Source organism: Antennarius striatus, chromosome 5 (assembly GCF_040054535.1).
Source record: "Antennarius striatus isolate MH-2024 chromosome 5, ASM4005453v1, whole genome shotgun sequence".
In the NCBI taxonomy this organism is placed as follows: domain Eukaryota; kingdom Metazoa; phylum Chordata; class Actinopteri; order Lophiiformes; family Antennariidae; genus Antennarius; species Antennarius striatus.
The window spans coordinates 9247486-9270516 of NC_090780.1; the positions used below are offsets into that span (position 1 = coordinate 9247486).

Consider the following 23031-nt stretch of genomic DNA (forward strand, 5'->3'; position numbering starts at 1 on the left):
GTTTCATTGTACAATGTGAACACAAGGGAATGATTTGAAATCAGCAGATGTGTTAAGTGAACTGATGTTCTCCTGTGCATTCATTCTCAAATAGTGCTTTTTGCGTATAGAAAGAGAAGGTATGGTTCATGTGTGTCAAGAAAAGCCTTTATTCTCAATGTTCGTTCCTACTTTGAACTACTCTATCATGGTTAAAATCTGAATCATACACTACCAGCTTTAAAAGCAAAATGGCTACCTTACACTTACATACACTGTGACATTTGTAAGTTTCATCTTAATTTGCATATCTTTGCACATTGCACATCACAGACTGCCATTCTCTTAAGCGATAACAGAATGGAATCTTTGACACTATGTCAGGTACAACATTAACAAAACAATGCAAAAGAAAATACACAAAACTCAGAAAAGCTGGTTTAATCTGTACAAGCTAAAAGTAGAAAACATGAGACATGAATCCCCACAAATGCAAACTGAAGATTGGCAAATCTTTTTTTCAATATTGTTGAAAAGTTGAATTCCAGTCTTTGTCCTAGTCCACAGTATTGACTTCTTTTTGCCTTTTTTAAAATCACAATCAGACTGTGTGTTTGAACTCAAAACAGTGAAGAAAACACAGTCATCAAAAATAACTTTAAACTCTGAAGCTGTACCAGCCCACAGCTTTAGAGGTTTGGTAACAAGATCATTGTCTGGAAACGATGCACAGAAGAGCAAATATTAAAGCAATGATTGAAAATATTGTGAAGAATTGCTAACAGGTCAATATTAGTGAGAAAATGCAAGAAAGGTTCCCAGTTGTAGACCTGCAACTTTTCTCAAATGGAGACACTTACAATTCACAAACCAGTTATCGTCCATACAGGAGCGGTGGGTAATGTGGTTCATTTTAGTTTTGAATGTTAGTCTTTGTAAACAGTATTGAGTTTTCTTCTCTGACAGGTACAAGCTGTGGGTTGATACCTGTGCAGAGATCTTTGGAGGGCTGGACATCTGTGCCGTCAAAGCCATCTGCGGCAAGGATGGCAATGACTACATAACTGAGGTGAGAAAACACCTAACCCGTTATGGGGAAATACTCCAAAATACATAAATTCAAGCTACGAGTGTTATTAGAGGACACAACAAAACTTTTTTTCTGTTGTAAGATTTTTTAAAAATGTCATTGTCATGTAAAAAATTGGCAAAAATAGTCTCTGTCTTTCTTAAACCACTCTCTCGGTCTGGTTTCTCTGGCGTTTTTAGTCATCTTTTGTTTCACTTTTTTTTCCATCCACTAATTTGTCAGCTTACTGGTTTTATGTTGAGGCAGCTTTAATAGTTGTTAAGCACATCAATGACTGAATGTGCTTTGCTGCAATAATACCTTTTCTGAAAGAAATTTGTTTCTGTCATAATATGGAAAATCGCTAAACACACTGCCCAGCCAAAAAAAAAAGTCACACACTCTAATATTTCGTAGGACTGCCTGTAGCTTTGATTCCGGTGTGCATTTGCTGCGGCATTGTCTCGACAACCTCGTGCAACGTCACAGCATTTATTTCTGTCCAGAATTGCATTAATTGTTGGCCGAGTTCTTGTATTGACGATAGGAGTCAAACCAGTCTGCAAGGTCTTCTCCAGCACATCCCATAGACTTTGAATGGGGTTAAGCTCAGGACTGTGGGGGCCAATCGATGTGTCAAAATGATTCCTCACGCTCCCTGGACCACTATTTCACAATTAGAATCCGATAAATTTTGGCATTGTTGTCCTGGAATATGATTGTGCTAGCCGGGACAATAAATGCATTTATGGGATAGCCTGGTCATTCAGTACATTCAGATACTCAGTTGACTTAATGTTTTTGCTGAATAATATTGCTGAGCCTAGACCTGACCAACCGAAGCAACCCTTGATCATAACCCTGCAATTTGCTTATTGAAACCCAAACGTTGACTTTTTTTTGGCCGGGCAGTGTATTTTGATCCCATAATCAACATGGTGCTGTTGAGTGGGCCATCTTTTATCTCTACCCATCTGCTAGAGGTCCAGCAGTTGGGACTTTAAAGCTTGGATAATTTGTATCCATGGTTGTAGAGTGGGCATGATGTATAAATGTGTAGTGACAGAAGCCAGGACGAGGTTCTGGGTAATGAAGAAGCGAAAAGTAACTGTAGATGAAGTGGAAATAAGTTCTGCTAAGGAGGTAAACTAAAACCCAAAGAGCGTCACAGCAAGTAGATGCTAACCTACGAGGAAATCAGCAGGAAACTAGACAGAAAGGAAACTGTGGGTTTAACCAGACAGAAAATGAAAGACAATACTTGCCTGCTTACTTCAGGCACACTAATATTGGATGAGCCAAGTACAGCATAAATTTCAGATGAATTTATTGATTACGACATGTTTTGGTAAAAAGTCTCAAAGTAACACAAAATGAGAAACATGCCAGCCCACAATGGGTCTTCCTTTTGGTTTGACTGGAAAGAGGAAACAGAGGATGCTGAGAAAAAAATGGGAGATGAACTAAGTAATTACGCCACAACATTGAGTGGCCAAGATTTCTGTCAGCTTAGGGAGCAATTTAACAAGCCAGAGTCTGTGAAACACACACTGCAGTCCTATAGAGAGGGCTGACTTTCTCTGGTTGTAATTTAGCAGTAGTTACGAAGCCAGTCTGTGGTAAAACCTGGGTCAATTTTTGTCAACATTCCAAAATGTAGACAGTAATAGGTGTGATTAAACACAATTCAGTAGTGAGGTGGGACTGCAGGGAGCCAGAAAAATAGACGTTAAAAACTCATGGATAACGACTTGCATGTTTGACTCAGATGCTATGGTGAACAGTTGGACTGGGAATCAGAAGTAATGACCTGAGGTTTTTCCAGACAAGTGAGTCAGGCTGACAGCAATTAAATGACTGGAAAGAAGCTGAAGGAGGAACAATAAATGGGATGAGCCATGAAAAGGTTTGGATAATTATAATTACAAAGTTCATTGAGAGGAGGAGCAGAGGGAGACGATACAGGAGACCCATTTACATCAGCACCCAGTCACGGTGGTTTTGAACGTCTCCTAACATCCCACTGACATTGAAAAGTGTAAGAACAAAATAGCCAGCAATTGATTCAAGATTGATTCAGCAAGACTCATTATTACTGCTGTCAGATAACATTAGATTCCACATTCTTGATCATTACCACATTCTTCATATTTACACATTTTTATATATATATATATATATATATATATATATATATATATATATATATATATATATATATATATATATATACTGTATATTTTATATATTTTTAAAAAAACATTATCCATGAAAATTACTGAGAGAGTCATTAACTTTGCTTTTGTTACCCAGTGTGTGTCTGCAACAATTCATACTAATCTTATCATTAAGCGATGCACACATTTTCTAATACGTTCCCCATATTACATCTGTCCAGGTTGTGGGTTCATCTATGCAGCTGATTGGCGATCACCAGGCAGAGGACCGCCAGCTCATTTCAGAGGTGGTGCTGGTTAAGATGAACCAATCGCTGGCTGCCAGGTCATCAAGTGCTTCCCACTCACCTGCACGCTCCCCTCAAGGCCAGAAACCGGCCACTGTGCAGCCCCAGCAGGTAAAGGCTGAGTCAACTGAAATGGAAACCTAACAAAACCCATGTATTTCTATTGAATGCATCAGTAGTTAGATCGATGATGGTACTTTCAACAAAAGTTGTTTCAGTTCTGCCTGTGATGTTAACACAGACACAGAATCCGTCTGAGTTGTTAAAGTCTGGAGTTAAAGCCTTAAGTTTAGGCTCTTCACAATGCATGGCTGGTTTTTTACCTGAACCATGGTTACTCTTTGTTTTTCATTTCTTTCTTCTGCCCCTCACTCTTCCAGAGTGCTGCCCTTAAGGAAGGACTGACAGATCCAAACAGGACCTCAGGCCAGCGTCCTCAGCCTCAAGGTTGTCTGAACACCACTGTCCATTCTAATAAAAGTGCAGCCGCTGTAGGGCAGAAACATGCCTAAGAATCAGATGTCTGATAGTTCATTCTCTGACATCCTCAGAGAATTCTCTTCAATTACATATTCACTATTGAAGCATTTCACAGCATTTCAGTCAAAACATGTTTTGCCATTAGGGAACAAACAAAGAAAGTAATCAGAAAATTCTTCCAATGTTAATGAAATATTAATGAAAATTTAACTTGGATTTGCGGATATTGGTAGGTTGATTTTGTGACCTTTGACAGGGCCACATTAGCTTTTTGTTGTCAGCAAATCCTAAGCTTAGCCGTGCCCTGTTCTCTTCACTGTAGCTTTGTGTATAACATACATACAGACTAGTGTTGATCTTCTGATCTAATTATTGCCATGTATTTCCCAAAACTACTCCTTTAAGAGTGATAGTAGTGCGTTTCATCTGCCACCTTCTCGTTGTTGCTCAAAGGTATCACTGTCTGTCCTCACTGCCTCAAACTAATGGCTTCAAGGCTTCAGTGGGACATTGATGGTAATTGTTGCAATAATGTAGGTCTGAGAGGCTAAATAATTCCGCTCCTGCTTGTCTACACTGCAGCTTTGCCTTCTAAACACTGAATTTTATCACCTGACTAAACCAGCAAATGTGGAATTCAGTACATTTAGCCTGCCTGTTCAACATTATGGAAGCCCTATTATCTGTGACATTCTGGTGATTTTTTGCTATAGGCTGATATAATCAAAATTAATGTCCATACACAAAGCCTGTTTGCTTTGGAGATAAATTGTTGTTGTTGTTGTCATTGATAATTAATCGTCATTCTGTGTTATCATACCTGAGACAAGACAAAGCGGCTTCACACGGTACACAATGCATATATTTCTTTGAAAATTACGAAACCTGTTGACATGATTGATGGAATATTGAAGAAAAATATGCATTTTTTTAAATTTAAATGAGAATTGCTAATTTCCTTGGAGCAATGAACCACTGAATTCAGGCTATTACATCTCTGGGCTATGAATGATATTGTAGTGGAGTGCAATTACATGCCAAAAGCATCACCAGCTTGCATGGCTAAATCACTTTCTTGTATGTACACAACCAAATTAAAAATAACCTAGTTCAGTGTTTGAAATCCAAGCAAATTCCAAGTGTCACCCTTGACAATCTGTGTTTGTACAAATGATATTTTCTTTGGTTTTTGTGTGCTGTGAGTTCCAAGCAACCATTGGAATGCTTTATGACTGAAAACGTAAGACTCATAGCCATTTTGCTGCTTTATAGTAATTCCTGTGTCTTATTGTGCCGGTCCCAAGCCTGGATAAATACAGAGGGTTGTATCAGGAAGGGCATCCCGCGTAAAACTTTTGCCAAATCAAACATGTGAATGACTTCCATACCAGATCGGTTGAGGCCCGGGTTGACAGCAACTGCCATCGGTACTGCTTATCTACAGGGTGCCAGTGGAAATTGGACTACTGTTGGTCAAAGAAAGAAAGGAAGAAAGTGTGTTCGTAGAAAGAGAGAGAAGAGGAATGCCAAGAGTATAGGACTGAGAGTAGGGACGTTGAATGTTGGAACTACGACAGGTAAAGGTAGAGAGTTGGTTGACATGATGCAGAGGAGGAAGGTAGACATACTGTGTGTCCAGGAGACCAGGTGGAAAGGTAGCAAGGCTAGAAGTTTAGGAGCAGGGTTCAAGTTTTACTATCATGGTGTAGATAGAAAGAGATATGGAGTAGGAGTTATCTTGAAGGAGGAGTTTGTTAGGAATGTCCTGGAGGCAAAACGAGTGTCAGATAGAGTGATGAGTCTGAAGCTAGAAATAGAAGGTTTGATGTTCAATGTTGTTAGTGGGTATGCTCCACAGGTAGGATGTGAGCTGGAGGAGAAAGATAAATTCTGGTTGGACTTTGATGAAGTGATGCAGAGCATATCTAGAAGTGAGAGAGTTGTCATTGGTGCAGACTTCAATGGACATGTTGGTGAAGGAAACAGAGGTGATGAGGAGGCGATGGGCAGCTTTAGTATCCAGGAAAGAAATGCAGAAGGACAGATGGTGGTTGACTTTGGAAGGATGGAAACGGCAATAGTGAATACTTTCTTCCAGAGGAGGCAGGAACATAGGGTGACCTATAATGGTTGAGGTATGAGCACACAGGTAGACTACATCTTGTGTAGACGATGTAATCTGAAGGAGAGCAGTGACTTCAAAGTAGTGGTAGGCAAGAGTGTAGCCAAACAGCATAGGATGATGGTGTGTAGGATTACTCTGGTGGTGAGGGCAAAGGCAGAGTGGAGGATTAAATGGTGGAAGCTGAAAAAAAAAGATTGATGCATGACTTCTAGGCAGGAGTTAAGACAGGTTCTGGGTTGCCAGGATGTGCTTCCAGATGACTGGACAACTACAGCTAATGTGATTAGTGAGACAGGTAGGAGAGTACTTGGTGTGTCATCTGGTAGAAAAGTAGATACAGAGACTTGGTGGTGGAATGAGGAGGTACAGGAGTGTATACAGAGAAAGAGGTTAGCTAAGAAGAAGTGGGACATTGAGAGTACTAAGGAGAGTAGACAGGAGTAGACAGGGAGATGCAGTGTAAGGTGAAAGTAGAGGTAGCAAAGGCCAAACAAGGGGCTTATGATGACTTATCTATACAGGTTGGCCAGACAGAAACACAGAGATGGGAAGGACATGCAGCAGGTTAGGTTGATTAAGGTTAGGGATGGAAGTGTATTGACTGGTGCCAGTAGTGTGATGGGAAGAAGGAAAGAGTACTTCGAAGAGTTGATGAACGAGGAAAATGAGAGCGAACAAAGACTAGAACGGGTGGTTGTTGTGGACCAGGAAGTAGCAAAGATTAGTCAGGATGAAGTGAGGAGAGCATTGAAGAAGATGAAGAGTGGAAAGGCAGTAGGTCCTGACCATGTACCTGTGGAGGTGTCGAAGTGTCGAGGAGAGGTGGCGGTAGAGTTTCTGACTGGGTTGTTCAACAGGATCTTAAATCGTGAGAAGATGCCTGAGGAATGGAGGAGAATTGTTCTGGTGCCCATTTTTAAGAACAAGGGAGATGTGCAGAGTTGTGGCAACTACAGATGAATAATGCTGATCTGCCATAGTTGAAGCTTGACTAAGGACAGAAGTGAGCATTTGTGAGCAGCAGTATGGTTTCATGCCAAAAAAGAGTACTACAGATGCAGTATTTGCTTTGAGGATGTTGATAGAGAAGTACAGAGAATTCCAGAGGGAGCAGTGTTGTGTTACAGAAATGGAAGCTTGTCCTGAAAAGGAGAGGAATGAAGGTTAGCCGCAGTAAGACAGAGTACATGTGTGTGAATGAGAGGGACCCAAGTGGAAGAGTGAGGTTACAGGGAGAAGAGATCAAGAAGGTGGAGGAGTTAAAGTACTTAGTCTAAACAGTCCAGACAATGGAGAGTGTGGAAAAGAGGTGAAGAAGCGTGTACAGGCAGGATGGAACGGGTGGAGAAAAGCATCAGATGTGATGTGTGATAGAAGAGATTCAGCTAAAATGAAAGGAAAGGTGTACAAAACTGTGGTGAGACCAGAGATGTTGTTTGGTCTAGAGACAGTGTCACTGAGGAAAAGACAGGAGACAGAACTGGAGTTATCAGAGATGAAGATGCTGAGGTTCTCTTTGAAAGTGACCGAGATGGATAAAATCAGGAATGAGTACATCAGAGGGACAGCACATGTTAGAGGTTTTTGTCAGAGAGGCCCGACTGAGATGGTTTGGACATGTCCAGAGGAGAGATAGTGAATATATTGGTAGAAGGATGCTGAGTTTTGAACTGCCAGGCAGGAGGTCTAGAGGAATACCAAACAGGAGGTTTATAGATGTAGTGAAAGAGGACATGAAGGTAGTTAGTGTGAGAAAAGAGGATGCAGTAGACATTGTGCAAAAACACTTTAATAACATTCAAACATTTTACAATTTTACATTAGATGAAAGCACTAAAGTGCTTCAGAAGAAGATTTTTTTGCAAAAAACTTCAATCATATTCAGAACATTTTACAATTTTTCATTAGATGAAAGAACTAAAGTGCTTCAAAAACACTAAAAACCAATAAATGAAAGGAAATACCATTTAAAAATTAGTGCATTATATCAGGAAGTTTGCAAAAGTGAGTTGATCATCAACTAAAGTGCATTGGATATTTTTGTGACACCAGATGTTCCTAGTTGTTTAGGTCTTTTGTCATTTTATAGAAACCAAATTCTAGTTTTAAGCGACATCTGATGTTAAGAAGAAGAAGAAAAAGAAGAAGAATGCAAACATGAATTGATCCACAATTTATGACCTGTATTCAAGGAAGCTTTTTAAAGATAAGATAAGATAATAATAACTGTATAATATCAAAATATATATTATCAAAAATTTACAGTTATATTTACAATGCAAAACTATACACTACAAACTACAGAACTGCAGATTACATTGAGACTAACGTCTAGTCTATGTAAGCAAATATACCCCTTTAGCCTGAAAATGCATTTGCAGCCACTGAAAACCTGGAAACTCATCGTGACTGTTGCTTCATTCCCAGCATGAGTGATCGCATGTTTAGAGTCTTTAGTTTGTACTGCATGATGGTCGCTTTGCTGGCTGTTTGAGTTTGAAGCAAGAGTAATAGCTTTATTTCTTATTTGCATCATTTCTTCTGTTGTTTGCTTTCATTCGTTCCCTTTCCTTTCCATTAACCTATTTGTCTTTATGGGTGTTTTTGTCTGAATTTCTTCCTCATCACATCAATCATGACTTGTAAGCAACTAACACTTGATATGAGAGGCTTGTACCACTGCTTCTCTTTCCTGTTGTTCTGCTGCCATCTGATGGTCATTGGAGTCCAAACAGTCCTATGCGGATGAATTTTTGTAAGGCTTCTATAATGTGGTGGGTTGTTGTCATTGTCTGAATGGGAATGTCGACACTCAAGCTCCTTATCTGTGTCACGCTCCGCTTTGGTCTTTGGTGAGTGTTTCAGGCAGGCCCCTGGTTTTCTAACTGTGACAAACGGGTGCCAGATCTAATCCATGTCTGCTAATTAATTGATTTCCTTTACACCTTTTTTGCTTTGTTTTTTAATGCCTTGCTTTTGTGTTATATAGTCTTGGTACGATAAATTGATGTAACTATCTTATCTCAATCCATCAGGTGCACCAGTGAAATCAAAGAGCGTCGAACCATCATCAGAGCCTGCAAGGAAAACAACTGAACCAATACCAAAGACCAGTCAGGCCCAGAAACCTGGTCCAGGTCCAGCTCAAAAGCAAATCCCAATGCAGAGGGCTGCCTCAGTCACAAAGCCTCCAGTGCCGAGGCCTCCCCCAATGACAAGAGCTCCATCTGTCACAAAGCCGCCCCAAATTTCTGCTTCCATCCCATCCAAAGCTGCACCATCATCCCCAGCTAAAGCAGCAGCAGCCACAGCAGCTCCAGGCTCCCCCCAGTCCAAAGTAGCAGCAGCAACAGCATCTCCAGCCTCCCCTCCAGCTTCAGCCCCAGCTCCAACTCCAGTCCCAACTCCAGCCCCAGCTTCCCCTCCAGTCTCAGCTTGTACCACAGAGCAACCCAAACCCCAGCTCCAGAGCTCCCCATCTTCATCCCCTGGGAAACCAAAAGAGCTACCCCCCAAACCAATCCCTCCTGCAAAACCAATTCCTCCTGTACGCAGGAATTCAAAGCCGCAGCTCCAGCCAAAGCCCCAAACCCCACCTGTTCCCAAAGTTTCTCCTAAACCCCAGCCTGTTGCCCAAGCCCCAACTCCCATTCAGGCCTCAGATACTGCATCAACCACTGCCCCCACACAGCCTCAGTCCCCAGCCAAACCCTCCCAGTCCCCTCCTATTGCCCAGTCTCCTGCTCAAGCTCAACCCCAGGCCAAGCCCATTTCTCCCTCCCCAAACCCAGAGTCTGTCCCAGCTGAGGGCCCTGCAATGCCCACCGAAGCCCAGGCGCCTGTGGAAGAACAGCCAACATCCCAGCAAAAGACCCATCCTCTTCTGAAGTAAGCTGTACCACCAAAACAGCCCAATTAATGCAAAAACCTATATTTCGCTGGTCATACTTTAGGACAGAAAATCAAATCTCAGATTCAGTTACTATGTCATTTAAATTTAATAGCATTATTTTTTTTGTATGACTAAAAAGGGTGGAGTTGTAGTATTTCCGTATCCCTTATTCCAGTTAGGCACAATAATAAAATTCTCAGTGGCATCTTTGTTGTAAATATAATTACCTACTTGTGAAGCCATTTCGTAATATTTTGCATTTATATCAAGTATACAAATTTTACATACATGTGTATAACCGCTTTTACATCTGTGTATAACAGATGTTCAAAGCTGAAAGCTGTGAAACAGAAGTAATTATGTAGAGCATCTTTAACACACAGAGCATCCATACTGTTGTTGGGACTTGTTCTCATTCCCAAAGTTTTAAATTGAGATATTGTGGTGGATGCCTCTGTGCCAAAAGATGTATAAGGTGCCCAGCTGCACCAGGTTTTAATGTACCACGAAAAGGAAACACATCCGAATGAGTCAACCACAGCAGTGCAAAGTGTAATTAAAGTGTCATGAAGCAAAAAAGTCCCCAAAATGTTGAAGGTCAGGGTTGAGTTATGGGTCATGCATGATTAGAACATAGTTACAAAAGTTTTAGTGAACGTAACTCAAGTGTTACGTCATGCAAAGCACAAACAATTACAAAAAGATAAAGTGTATTGTTTTAAGTTGTTATTACAGATTAATTAAAAAACACACAGTCATTATAGTTATTGGTTATTATAAAGTTAGAGTTACTAAATGCTTTAGAATTTATTTCATTAAAATGGGTTATAAACCATACATGTTTTATACATGTATACACACGCACACTCACACACACACACACACACACACACACACACACACACACACACACACACACACACACACACACACACACACACACACACACACACACACACACACACACAAGGTGTCAAAAAAACATAGGGGGGGAGTCTTTTTTTTAATCATGGTGGCACACTGGGTAGTGTTGTTGTTATATGGCAAGAAAATTCCAGGTTCAAGTCCCTTCTGTGTGGAGTTTGTATGTTCTCCCCATGTTTGTGTGGATTTTCTCCAAGTTCTCGGTTTCCTCCCACCTCCATAAACGTGGATTTCAAGTGGATTGGTCGGTTCCAAATTGTCCGTAGGTGTGAGTGTGTGCGTGAGTGATTGTTTGTTTTTCTTGTGGTTCCGTCATGTGCTGGCACCGTGTCCGGAGTGTCTCTCCGCCTCATGTCTGCTAGGATCGGCTCAAGTGACTCCCGTGACCCGTGAAAGAGGAAAAGTGGTTCCGAAATGAATTATTGAAAAATGAGCAATCAACAGGCCTAATTCTTTTATAGATTAATGGTAGGCTCTATGAGCATAAATTCCAAACAGTTGAACATTCATATTTAACACAAACTTAAAAAGACATGAAATATTTCATTTTGAAAGATGATGATGATGATGATGATGAAGATGGCCTAATTAGGGCCGATCACACGAACATGGCAAGAGGATTTAGCCTAATGCTAACAGTCTGTAAAACATTACATTACACCTCATAGATAAAGATTTTACATCATGTCAACATAACTCATTCAACATCGGACTAACTGAACATTTTGCTCTGATGTCAGACTTCATGTGACCTTTTCCCTTTGACCTTTTCCCTGCAGCGTTTCTTCCTTCTTATACCCATTTCTCTGTGAACTTCTGAGCAGGGAATGAACGCACAATGTATTTATGTTCAGGCGGACGTTCATGAACATTGAAACTGCCGACAATTTGTGTCAGGTTAAAAATTAATGCCATCAGTGTAGACTATTGGCTTCCTGTAAGGAAACTCTGTCACAACCTACCTCTTACTTCATTTTTTTTCATTATTGATGTGCTTATCCCACTGTGGGAGACAAATACTGTATGTGTTAGGTCTCCTGGGGATAATTGGTGCTTTTGTTGACTCTTTTTTCGTGTTGCTTGGTGGAATGGATTATTGAATTGTGAAGAAACAGGACCCTCAGTATCATGTGGAGCAGCCACACAGCCGCAGAAGCCTGGAACATCCTTCTTATGCTTCTCACCAGCCCCAACACAGGTGTCGGGCAGCATCCCGTTGCCCAACCAACCGTAGTGGTTGTGGTGGTCATGCTGGCATGAACAGTACCCCCAAGCTGATTCCACAAGTTCTAAATTAAATTGAGTTCAGAACTGATGGCATGGTACATGTAGTGGTGGACGGTTAGAATGAAGAGACTGTAGACATGAATTCCATTTCAATCGACAATTCTTTGTTGTCGTGTTAGCATCGCTTCACATCATCGCATGCCGTAACTCTCACTGTCCTTTTGCTTCTTCACGTCATCCCATAGAACCCCTACAGGCAGACTTCCCACAGTGACACCATGTGGTGCAAAACAGTAGTGTATGCATTCAAATACTGTGTAGCCTAAACAGTATAACAGGACACAACATTTTCCCTCTTAGTAAAAAAATAAATTCTTCTGAGGCAACGTAAAGGAAGAACAGAACCTGCACTCCGGCAAAAACAATGGCAAGAAAGAATTGGCAGCTACTATAAGCAGAGAAATAGCTAATCAATCACATATTCTCGCATCCAGTTAGGCTTCTTTCTGACTCTTGATTTCCTTGGGAAGGATGGAGAGGCACTGGCGGTTGAAACAGGAATGTCCTGAGTCTTGGCATTTGCACAGCGATCAGGAGCTAAGTGAGAGGCGTTTTATCTTCGGCCATCCTCCAGCAAGTATGTGCTTTGGGCTACCTTCTTTGTAACTCTCAGAGGAGCTCCAAACTTAGGGTGAGCTTTGGGCACATGGAATGGTGTTTTCACCCGCACTCTATCCCTTTCTTGAAAAGACGGAGTGCATGCGCCTCGTTGTCCATCCGTATAAGACTTCATCTTGTTTTGATAGCGTGTGACTCTCTTCCGCACCTGTTCATCTGAGGCCGGGTCAGCGTTAGAGGGCGGCAGGACAGTCAACTTTGTGCACATCCTCCGGCCATGCAGCAGTTGAAAGGGAGACACACCTGTTGCTGCATGCGGTGTGGCACGGTAGGCCATCAGGAAGGCAGTAATGGCAGGTTTCCATGGTACAGACTGGACTGTACACTCGTACAAAAAAGTCAGTGTCTTTCCTGATACAGGCCCGCATTGGTTCAGATTCTGTAGCATAGTTAGGAATGAACTTTGAATACCATGACACCAGGCCTAGAAAAGAGCAAAGGGTAGCAGCATCTGTCGGAGATGGGGCATTCAGAACAGCTTCATTGTGCTCTTTATCAGGAGTGATGCCTTCAACAGACACCACATGGCCCAGGAAGCGTAGACTTGACTGATTAAAGCAGCACTTGTCTTCATTCAGCCGTAGGCCAGCCTCTTGCAGGCGGTGAAGGACTTGCTTCAGACGAGCATCGTGCACAGTGCTGAATCATACTGTATGCATCACCTGTATCCGGCAGTGAGTGAAAGATCCTCTGTCCTTCTGTTCCAATGCAATGAAGTAGTACAGCCCTCTGTCTGGCAGCAGGCCATGCATTACCTGTTGCATTTATGACCAGCAGGTAGTTGTCAAACACCCGCAACCATGTCTTGAACGGAATTTTAGGCGTACCAGGGCACGGCAAAAACGGAGGAGGACAAGGCACATTTACAGCCATCTTCGCAAAAAAAATAGTCCTCAGTAGTGAAACAGCAGCAAGTGGGTTACCTCGTCGCCAGTTTGTAGTGGTGGACGGTTAGACTGAAGAGACTGTAGACATGAATTCCATTTCAATCGACAATTCTTTGTTGTCGTGTTAGCATCGCTTCACATCATCGCATGCCGTAACTCTCACTTTCCTTTCGCTTCTTCCGCCGATAGAACCCCTACAGGCAGACTTTCCACAGTGACACCATGTGGTGCAAAACAGTAGTGCATGCATTCAAATACTGTGTAGCCTAAACAGTATAACAGGACACAACAGTATAATTTGGTAGAGATATGGAATTACCACTGATTATCTTGATATTTCTCTGCATTTAGATTGCCCCCCATGATTCCAGGGAGGGAAATATTGTCACATAATAAATACATTGCCTCCATCAAACGATACTACTCTATCAGTGCAGCAATCAGCAAAGCGTTCTCCACATGTCCTCCACTCTTTTAATCAATGATCCAAGTGCTGTAGGCACAATCTGGACTCAACAAGGAACATAATAATCCTCCACATGTATAGGGTCCATTCAGGCACCTAATTGGCAGCTCCTAGGTGTACCACAAGCTCAAAATACATCAGCAAATAAAATCTATTTTCCAGTGTCAGAAAGGCTTTTCTAAGGTAAAGGATTTAATTTCTGAAGGACCAATCTACTAGACTGTACTTTTTGTGTGTACTATCTATACACACACACACACAAACACACACACACACACACACACACACACACACACACAATGTTGATTTAAAGCGCTGTTTGTCTTCCTCCCTTAATGACACCTCTGAATTATTCCACTAAATCCTCCTCTCCCTGCATCCTCTTCCTCCTTCCTTACGTCTTTGTTCTTTTTCCCTCTCTCTTCTATCCCTTCCCAGTAAGTCCCAGTCCCTGACCAATGCCTTCAATGCCTTCAGCGACTCCTCTTTCTTCCGCGGGGTCTCCAGCTCTGGAGGTGATGGGCAAGATGAGGCAAAGGCGGAGACCATTCGCAATCTTCGAAAGTCCTTCGCCAGTCTTTTTTCTGACTAAACATCTGAATCATAGTCAGCCCCTCGTTGATTCCTGCCTCCTCATTTTACTTTTGGCCATTGATGACTTGATTGACATTAAATGTGAACCAGTCTGAGATTAAACTTTGTGTGTTAACTGTACTGTAATTCCCTCCATACCTATCCCTGTTCTCCCCTTACAATCTCCCTTTGTGAGTGACAGTGTGGCCTGCTGGGTAGGATATTCCCAGAATATGATGCAATGCTAGATAAATTGGTGCGAAGGAGTTACGTCATTGAAATAGAATAGAATAGAATAGAATAGAATAGAATAGAATAGAATAGAATAGAATAGAATAGAATAGAATAGAATAGAATAGAATAAAAAAAAGGTTTATTTTTCCCAGAGCACATTTTAAAGAATATAATAAAGATAATTATAATGTTAAACCTACAGATGTAATGTACATACAGTATATATATGTAAGCATATATATATATGAAAAGCATATTAAAAAAACATATATACTATAAATAAATACAAGACAATAACAGAAAGAAATCCATTTCCTCAATCCATAAGCTTGCGTCAGTGACATAACTCCTTCATTTTGTGGCTGGATTCATACATTTATAAAAAGGAAAACTGTAAAACTCAGTAATGACCTATTTTGATCAGTAAGTGAAAGTTTGTGAGTCAAAGAAATTCTTTATGATTTTGTTCCTGTGTAAATCCAGCTGTTGTGTCTTTGGTCCTTGGCTTTGACTATTGGACTTATCATTTCTGCCCCTTTTTTGTCTACAAGCCTTGAAATTTGTTGTCATGTGAGGGAGTTGGAAATATGTGTATCAGTGTGTTTATATGTGTTAAATTGTTATGCATGGCTCCTCCAAGTGGCTCGATGTGACTTTTGGAGCAGAAGGGATCTCTATCAACACTGAGTTTTCCCTCCATTTGCCTCTCTCTCTCTCTCTCTCTCTCTCTCTCTCTCTCTCTCTCTCTCTCTCTCTCTCACTCTCTCTTTCTCTCTCTCTCTCTGTCTTCCTCTCTCACTCAATCTCTCTCTTGATGTTGTAGCCTTATTGTGAACATGTTTGCAACTCACAGCTGTGTTTGTTAGCTGTGCAGACCTGGGTCAGTTACAAATCAAAATTCATTCTTTTGCTTCAAATGCCAGAATAGCTGCAGAGGATAAGACCAATTGTAATAGCTGCAGTTATTAGATCAGCCCTAACAAACCAAATCGGATCAATTATAAAAAGCGACTGAATGCATTTGGAGGAGTAAAGACTCATTTCTGCAGCTGTGACTGGTGATCACTTGTTTCATCTCTGTGTAGATCTCTCAACAGTGTAGTAATTTCTTGATTATTCTCATGAAAAGACATTGAGACGGTAGTGCAATAACACCTCGACTGATTGTTGAGCGCTGTCATCCTATCATAAATATAAATATAACAATACATACAGGACCTGTGTCTATCTGTCATTCCTAAATTCCCTTTAAAATTTCCTTCAGTAATGACTTTCCAGGTTGCTTTTCACTGCAGTTAGAAGCCAGGTTTCAGATTGTACTGCCATGTCAGACAGCTAGCTTTACCGCAACTTTGTTGGACTCAATTAAGGCAACGTGGAATGAAACCAGCACCTCGACTGGTTTAGCTGGGAGGCTGCAGTCGAAGTTCATCAAGTAAATGCTCTCCTAAGAATTGCATATCAACCTGTTGGATTATCCATTCCCAGTACTATGTTGCAAGTAAATTATAACATGTTGTATTTGTATGTATGTATGTGTCATCTCAGGAGTTTATTTTTTGTAATATTGATCAATTTATTTTTGAGGCTCCATATTTATGGTACAGTACATATTGTTTGTATTGTGTTTTTACTTGTAATGCAATACTGCTTTGCATGATATAGTGATTGATGATGTATTTTTTCTGTACAGACAAAAACTAATAAAGATGTGGCTCAATCATTTCATCAATACACTAAGATTCCTACAGGTGGCCTTTTGTTTGAGGGATGTACCTGTCTAGAAAGAGACATATTGGTTCCGCACATTCAATGCATGTCTATCACATACTAAATTGTTATCTTTGCAGAAAGTATGAAACAGAAGTATTTGTTGATGTATAACTTCTTAAACACTTGCGAGGCATGCATGCCGTTTCATTTTATTTTGTAGATATTTTGGGAGATGCTTCTTTGCCACAAGATGCATAGGGATTAATTAAAAAAAAAAGACAGACACGGCATTGGTTACACAAATGGAGATCCATTTGTTCATCTCAGGTTCTTGTTCATCCTGTGAAATACAGATGCGTAATGTCTTCTGTGACTGGCGACTGATAACATTTCAGATTAAGGAAAAAAACACATTTAAACAGAAACCATGTGAAGAAAAAAAACTCATTTCAATTTACAGAAAGGATGTAGTCTGATCGTGTGATCAAGCCGCATAGAATCATGGGAGTTGTCTGCTGGTGAATAATCACCTGGCTGATAAAAATATCTCTGGAATGACTCCTGCTACAGGTTCTCATATCAATATAATTCATGTTAAGTCATGTTCATCCACCTCCGTCCTCATCCTGACTCTTCCACATATGAGACAAACATGACATAAAAGACAAACATGACATAGAAGAGATAGATTAATTTTGCTGTATTAGCTTTGTCAGCAAGTCAACCATTTTGATGTCATCACTACCTTATTGATATATTTGCCATATAGAATATTACTATATTTTGTCAATATTATAGAAAGAGCACCTTACAAAACCAAAAAGCATAAAGACTAACTCAAGCATGTGCCAATTCATGAGAGAAGGATGACATACTGGTGATTCTCCAGCAGGTGGATCTATGTGCATTTGGAAATATTATGTATGAGACTATTGTATCTGCACAGATTTGTCCTTGGAGATTTTGTGAGTCCAGAATTTGTTGAAAAGTAGTAGACTGCATGTGATTGTCCTCATTTGTTTTTTTATTGTTTGGTCTTCTCTTGAAGGTTTGGACAATTGGTGGATAGATCTAAGTGCTTGGACTAACCTATGCCTATGATTTCTCACACTTCCATTTATTTGTCCATAAATATAACATTTTTTATTATCTCAAATGTCACTTTTATGAATATAAGCATTCCTTCAACCATGCTTTCCATTATAGATGATGTGAAACACACATACACATCCACATGTTCTGCTTGTTCTGTTTCCACTGGATGACCAGTCAGTGGAGGTTTGTGGGAACGTCTCCATCATAATGCTCATAGGGACGTGGGTGGCTGATGCACCAAAGCAAGCCTATACTGGCCAAATCCTGTTTCTCTTGGTGCTCATCCCATCTTGCTGGAGCCAGACTGAGAATAATGGTGTGTGGACTTCAGGAGGAAGGGCTGATCATTAGATTAGATAAACACTCTAATATCTACATTTAGTTCTTGAATAATCTGTTTTGTTTGAAGATCCTTCCTCCCTCCCTGGTTTGACAAAGGATCAGTCAGGTTATCTTTATTAATTATAATGTCCTTACAGTGTAGGAGAGTCTTGTAAAGATGGAAGTGTTTTGATGATGGAAATGTTCAGATACCAGAGATCCCGTCCTCTGGGATTCAACTGTCCAAACAAACTGAAAATATTGCTTAGTCTTGCTTTTCTAAACCTGTCTAGGGACCTTTTTTTAAATAAAGAAAAAATTGGGGAGGACTGCTGTTGTTCAGTATGTGAGAGAAAACAAGAATATTTGTGTGTGTGTGTGTGTGTGTGTGTGTGTGTGTGTGTGTGTGTGTGTGTGTGTGTGTGTGTGTGTGTGTGTGTGTGTGTGTGTGTGTGTGTGTGTGTGTCCGTGTGTGTAAGGTAGTGTCTTTCAGTAATTAAAGTGTTCCAGCTGTCTCAATTCACACTGATGGGTCATGATACATCTGAAATTAAGCTTTATGATTTCAGACACATCACTGTCCATTGCTATGAAATATTATTAAATAAAATCTTCTTCTTCTTCTCCTTTCGGCTTTTCCCTTCAGGGGTTGTCACAGCGGATCAATTGCCTCCATCTAATCTTGTCTTCTGCATCCTCTTCTCTCACACCAACTACCTTCATGTTCTCTTTCACTACATCCATAAACCTCCTCTTTGGTCTTCCTCTAGGCCTCCTGCCTGGCAGTTCAAAACTCAGCATCCTTCTACCAATATATTCACTATCTCTCCTCTGGACATGTCCAAACCATCTCAGTCTAGCCTCTCTGACTTTATCTCCAAAACCTCTAACATGTGCTGTCCCTCTGATGTACTCATTCCTGATCCTATCCTTCCTGGTCACTCCCAGAGAGAACCTCAGCATCTGCTACCTCCAGCTCTGTCTCCTGTCTTTTCCTCAGTGACTACTATTACTACTATTAAATAAAATGTCAGTCATCTTCAGATTACTACCGCTATATCCGCCACAGCGGGTCACGGAGAGCCGGAGCCTATCTCGGTGGCATAGGGCGTGAGACACTCCGGGCATGACGCCAGTGCACCGCGGAACCACACACAAAGACATTCAGCCATGCACACACACACTCATTCCTACGGGCAATTTGGACCGGCCAATCAACCTGAAGCGCATGCTTTTGGAGGTGGGAGGAAGCCGGAGAACCTGGAGAGAACCCACGTGGACACAGGCAGAGTATGCGAACTCCGCACAGAGTGGGACTCGAACCCGGGTCTGTCGTGTTGTGAGGCGCCAGCGCTAACCACTGCACCACTGAAATTTTTGGCTTATGTCCAGTGTTTTCAAAATGTATTTTTGAAATATTTACACTTGACTATTTGAGACTTGAGAATATGTCCCAGATGACCAAGGTTGAAATGATACTACTACTGCTATTACTATCACAACTACTACTACTGCAACTGCTACTACTACTACTATTACTACTACCACTACAACGCTGCTACTACTACTACTATTACTACTACTACCACCACTGCTACTAGTACGACTACTGCGACAACTATTACTACTACCACTACAACTACTACTACTGCTAATGCTAGTACTACTACCACTACTGCTACTACTACTACTACTACTACTACTACTACTACTACTACAATAATAATAATAATAATAAAAATAATAATAATAATAATAATAATAACAATGATAATAATAATAATAATAATAATAATAATAATAATAATAATAATAATAATAATAATAATAATAATAATAATAATAATAATAATAATAATAATAATAATAATAATAATAACCACTCACCTGCCACAACAGAATTCAGTATATCATATCAGGTAATTTGATGCCTGTGCGTGTGTCCTCAGGAGTCCGGGCTGGTTATGTAGTGAGGGAGGAGAGAGAGAGGCAGTCATACCTCAACAGCATGATCAGAAACCTCAACAGCAAACAGACCTAAACATTTTGGCACTGCGCCGCCGCGGACGCGTCAACGCGCTCCGGTTCCAAAGGCTGCCAGCGTGCTTTTGCAGAAATCAGAAGTAGACAAACCGATCTCCGAACTCCGGTGAGCTCCAGCTGACGTGCGCGTCAACGCTCTGATCAGGTCAGTCACCCTCCGCTCGGGGTAGAGTCTGCTGCGAGCGCTGAGAGTTGGCGCTGCTGCATGGATGATAACGCTGACAGAGTCATTACATTAGAAAACAGTGAATCTATTTTTTTTTTAAATATATAGCATATAATAAGTCGGAAAACTGTTATCAATAATCTAATATAGATATATCATAGAGAAGTGATTACATTGTGTGACAAACCGGATTTTGGATGATCCTTCCATTCATATTTTCCCTCTTGCGTTAATGAACGTTAAGACTGCTGGATGACGTCTCGTTAGGGTGGACACTCTGCTGTGTGATGTCCACCAGTGTGGCGGGTGATGTGGGGGTGGGGGTGGGGGTGGGAGTGGGGGTGGGGGGCGGTCACAGGATTGACACCGGGCACTCAGTAGGATGTTGAGCCATACTGTGAGAGAGAGTCTGACATGCAAACACCAGGCAGAGATTTGAACTGTCAGAAAAGTAACCCCCTGTTAGGTGAGTACACACTCTGATCACATGTTAATTGATTAATTATACTGCTGTTTGAATATTACTCTCTGTCTCATTCTTCTAGTATATGTGAGGAATGCTTAATAGTTTCACAACATTAGGGTTTTTTTGTATTTTTGAACTGGAAAATGTTAATTATGACTCAGCAGTAATGTAGACAGAAGCTCAGGGCCGATGCTGGCGTCCCTCTGAGGGTCAGCTGTGTGGCTGCGGCCAATGTGAACCAGTCTAATGCTGTTTTCCCTGTGATGTAATAATTACACTGGGACAAGCTGCGGCAAAAAAATCTAGACAGTTTGACCTTGTGGTTATTCAGCTGCATCCACTTGTATTAATTCCATACCAGTCTATACTATGGTGAGCAATCAGGGAAATTTAGATAGAAGTTTTCACATATTCAAACCAATATAACATATTCAAACCAATTAAAACAATTTCAACTTTTAGTTTTCAATCACAGTAATTAATCCAAGCAAACTTGAAATTTTGAAATAAGTGGCTCAACATATTGAAATTGATCAAAAATATTGAAAAAAATGATCAGAGTCATGTAACCAAGTTAAACGTTGTCTTGTTCTCTTTTTACTAAGGTTTTTAAACTAACCTGGAAAGTCGACCAAAGAGTTGAAAGAAAAAGACAAAAATAAAAAAGACTTAAAGAGAGAAAAAAAATTGGAAAAACTTCTGGAAAAATTGAAAAGTTTGCAGGTTTTTACTGATTAAATATTATCAAACTTCAGGAAATGTAGTAACATGTGGGTTTGTAACGGATTGATATACCTAGTTTTAAGCTTTGTTTTTTAAAGATGACGATATAAAAGTAGCAACTTGTGATTCACTTGTGGTTGTTGAATGATTTTAAATTTTAAGTTATCAAAGGTCATCCCTGTAGTCCACACAATTCATTTGTCACCAATACCCTCCTGTCCAACTCAGTCAGTATTTCCCAGACACAGGACACAACTGTTTGTTCTTTCATGTGAGTCCATTTTTTGGCAGCTCATTAAATTTTATGTCAAATGTAGAAAATTGTGTCAGACACACAAGTACATCTCAGACAAGGAAAACATATACAATTGGGTCCATATATATGTGGAAACTAACACAAGATTTTTTTAAATGTGTTTCATGAAGCAATTCCAAATACAGTATACTGTAGATATGTCATATGTCATATGTCATGTGATATTGACATAAAGTACAGACTCTTATTTGAGGGTATCCACATTCAGATTGGATGAAGATTTTAGGCATGTCAGCTCTTTAATCTATGCCACTCTGTTTCAAAAGTTATTGGACAGTTGAGGCCATTTCATGGGCAGTTGTGGGCCATTCTATTGATATGATTGATTACCAATGAACCATGTAAATTGCCTGCAGTTGAATCAAGATTGAAGATTTTGCTGTGAAGATGACATGCAATCAATGGAGCTCTCAATGCAGGTGAAACAAGCCATCCCACGCCACTGTGGCTACACAGGCTGAAAATCTTGTAGCCCTATGGAATTTACTTCGCCTATGGCGACGTGGCGAATGGCTAGCGCAAGCCCAGCCATCCAACCAAAATTATTCAGTTCTTACAAATCTGTGGTTTCGTACATTCTGACAAAAAAAGAAAACCCTGGTGAGCAGAGAAAATGGAAAAAGACCTGGAAGTTCATGAAAGACAACAGTAATTTTCATGTTTACACTGCTTCACAACAACAAACCAAATTAAAACACTCTGCAGGAGGTAGGTGTGTCATTGTTCAAGTGTACCATGAAGAAAAGACAGCATGAAAGTAAATGCAGCCATTCATAAGCCTCAAGAATTGAAAAACAAGATTGGCATTGCTAGAAAAACATCTAACATGCCAGCACAGTTCTGGAAGAACATTTTTGGTCAGATGAAACTAGAATGATGGCAAGAAAAAAGTATTGAGAGTGCGTGGTGCAGCTCATGATCCAAAACATACCACATTATCTGTAAAACATGGCGGAGGCAGTGTGATGGTTTAGACATTCACGTTTGCCAGTGGCATTGGGTCGCTGGTGTTTATTGATGATGGGACACAGGACAGAAGCAGCTAGATGAATCCTGAGGTGTTCAGGGAGATACTGTTGGCTCAAGTCCAGCCAAATGCAACCAAAATAAGAAGGTGTTTCACAACACGCATGGATAATGACCCAAAACTACAGCCAAAGCAATCCAGAAGTTTTAGTTAAGGCAAAGAA

General features: G+C 40.6%; 2 protein-coding genes across 5 annotated transcripts in view; both read left to right on the forward strand.

The window, feature by feature from the left end:
* Nucleotides 1–15067, forward strand: part of syn2b (synapsin IIb) — a 78561-nt gene extending 63494 nt beyond the window's left edge. Inside the window, exons 9-13 of the mRNA XM_068316302.1 lie at nucleotides 946–1048; nucleotides 3447–3623; nucleotides 3893–3959; nucleotides 9153–10005; nucleotides 14630–15067. Coding sequence (XP_068172403.1) covers nucleotides 946–1048; nucleotides 3447–3623; nucleotides 3893–3959; nucleotides 9153–10005; nucleotides 14630–14783 — 1354 coding nt within the window. The 3' untranslated portion in view covers nucleotides 14784–15067. The remainder of the gene's footprint in view (nucleotides 1–945; nucleotides 1049–3446; nucleotides 3624–3892; nucleotides 3960–9152; nucleotides 10006–14629) is intronic.
* A 5072-nt stretch (nucleotides 15068–20139) lies between these two features.
* Nucleotides 20140–23031, forward strand: part of pparg (peroxisome proliferator-activated receptor gamma) — a 33584-nt gene continuing 30692 nt past the window's right edge. For 2 of the 4 annotated variants that reach the window (XM_068314989.1, XM_068314990.1), the window contains exon 1: nucleotides 20140–20315. Coding sequence is in view for 2 of the 4 variants with exons in the window: in XM_068314988.1 (XP_068171089.1) it covers nucleotides 20751–20802 (52 nt within the window). In the remaining 2 variants the exon portion in view is untranslated. Of the gene's footprint in view, nucleotides 20316–20694; nucleotides 20803–23031 lie in introns of those variants that run through there. The other 2 variants (XM_068314988.1, XM_068314987.1) reach the window with 2 other exon arrangements.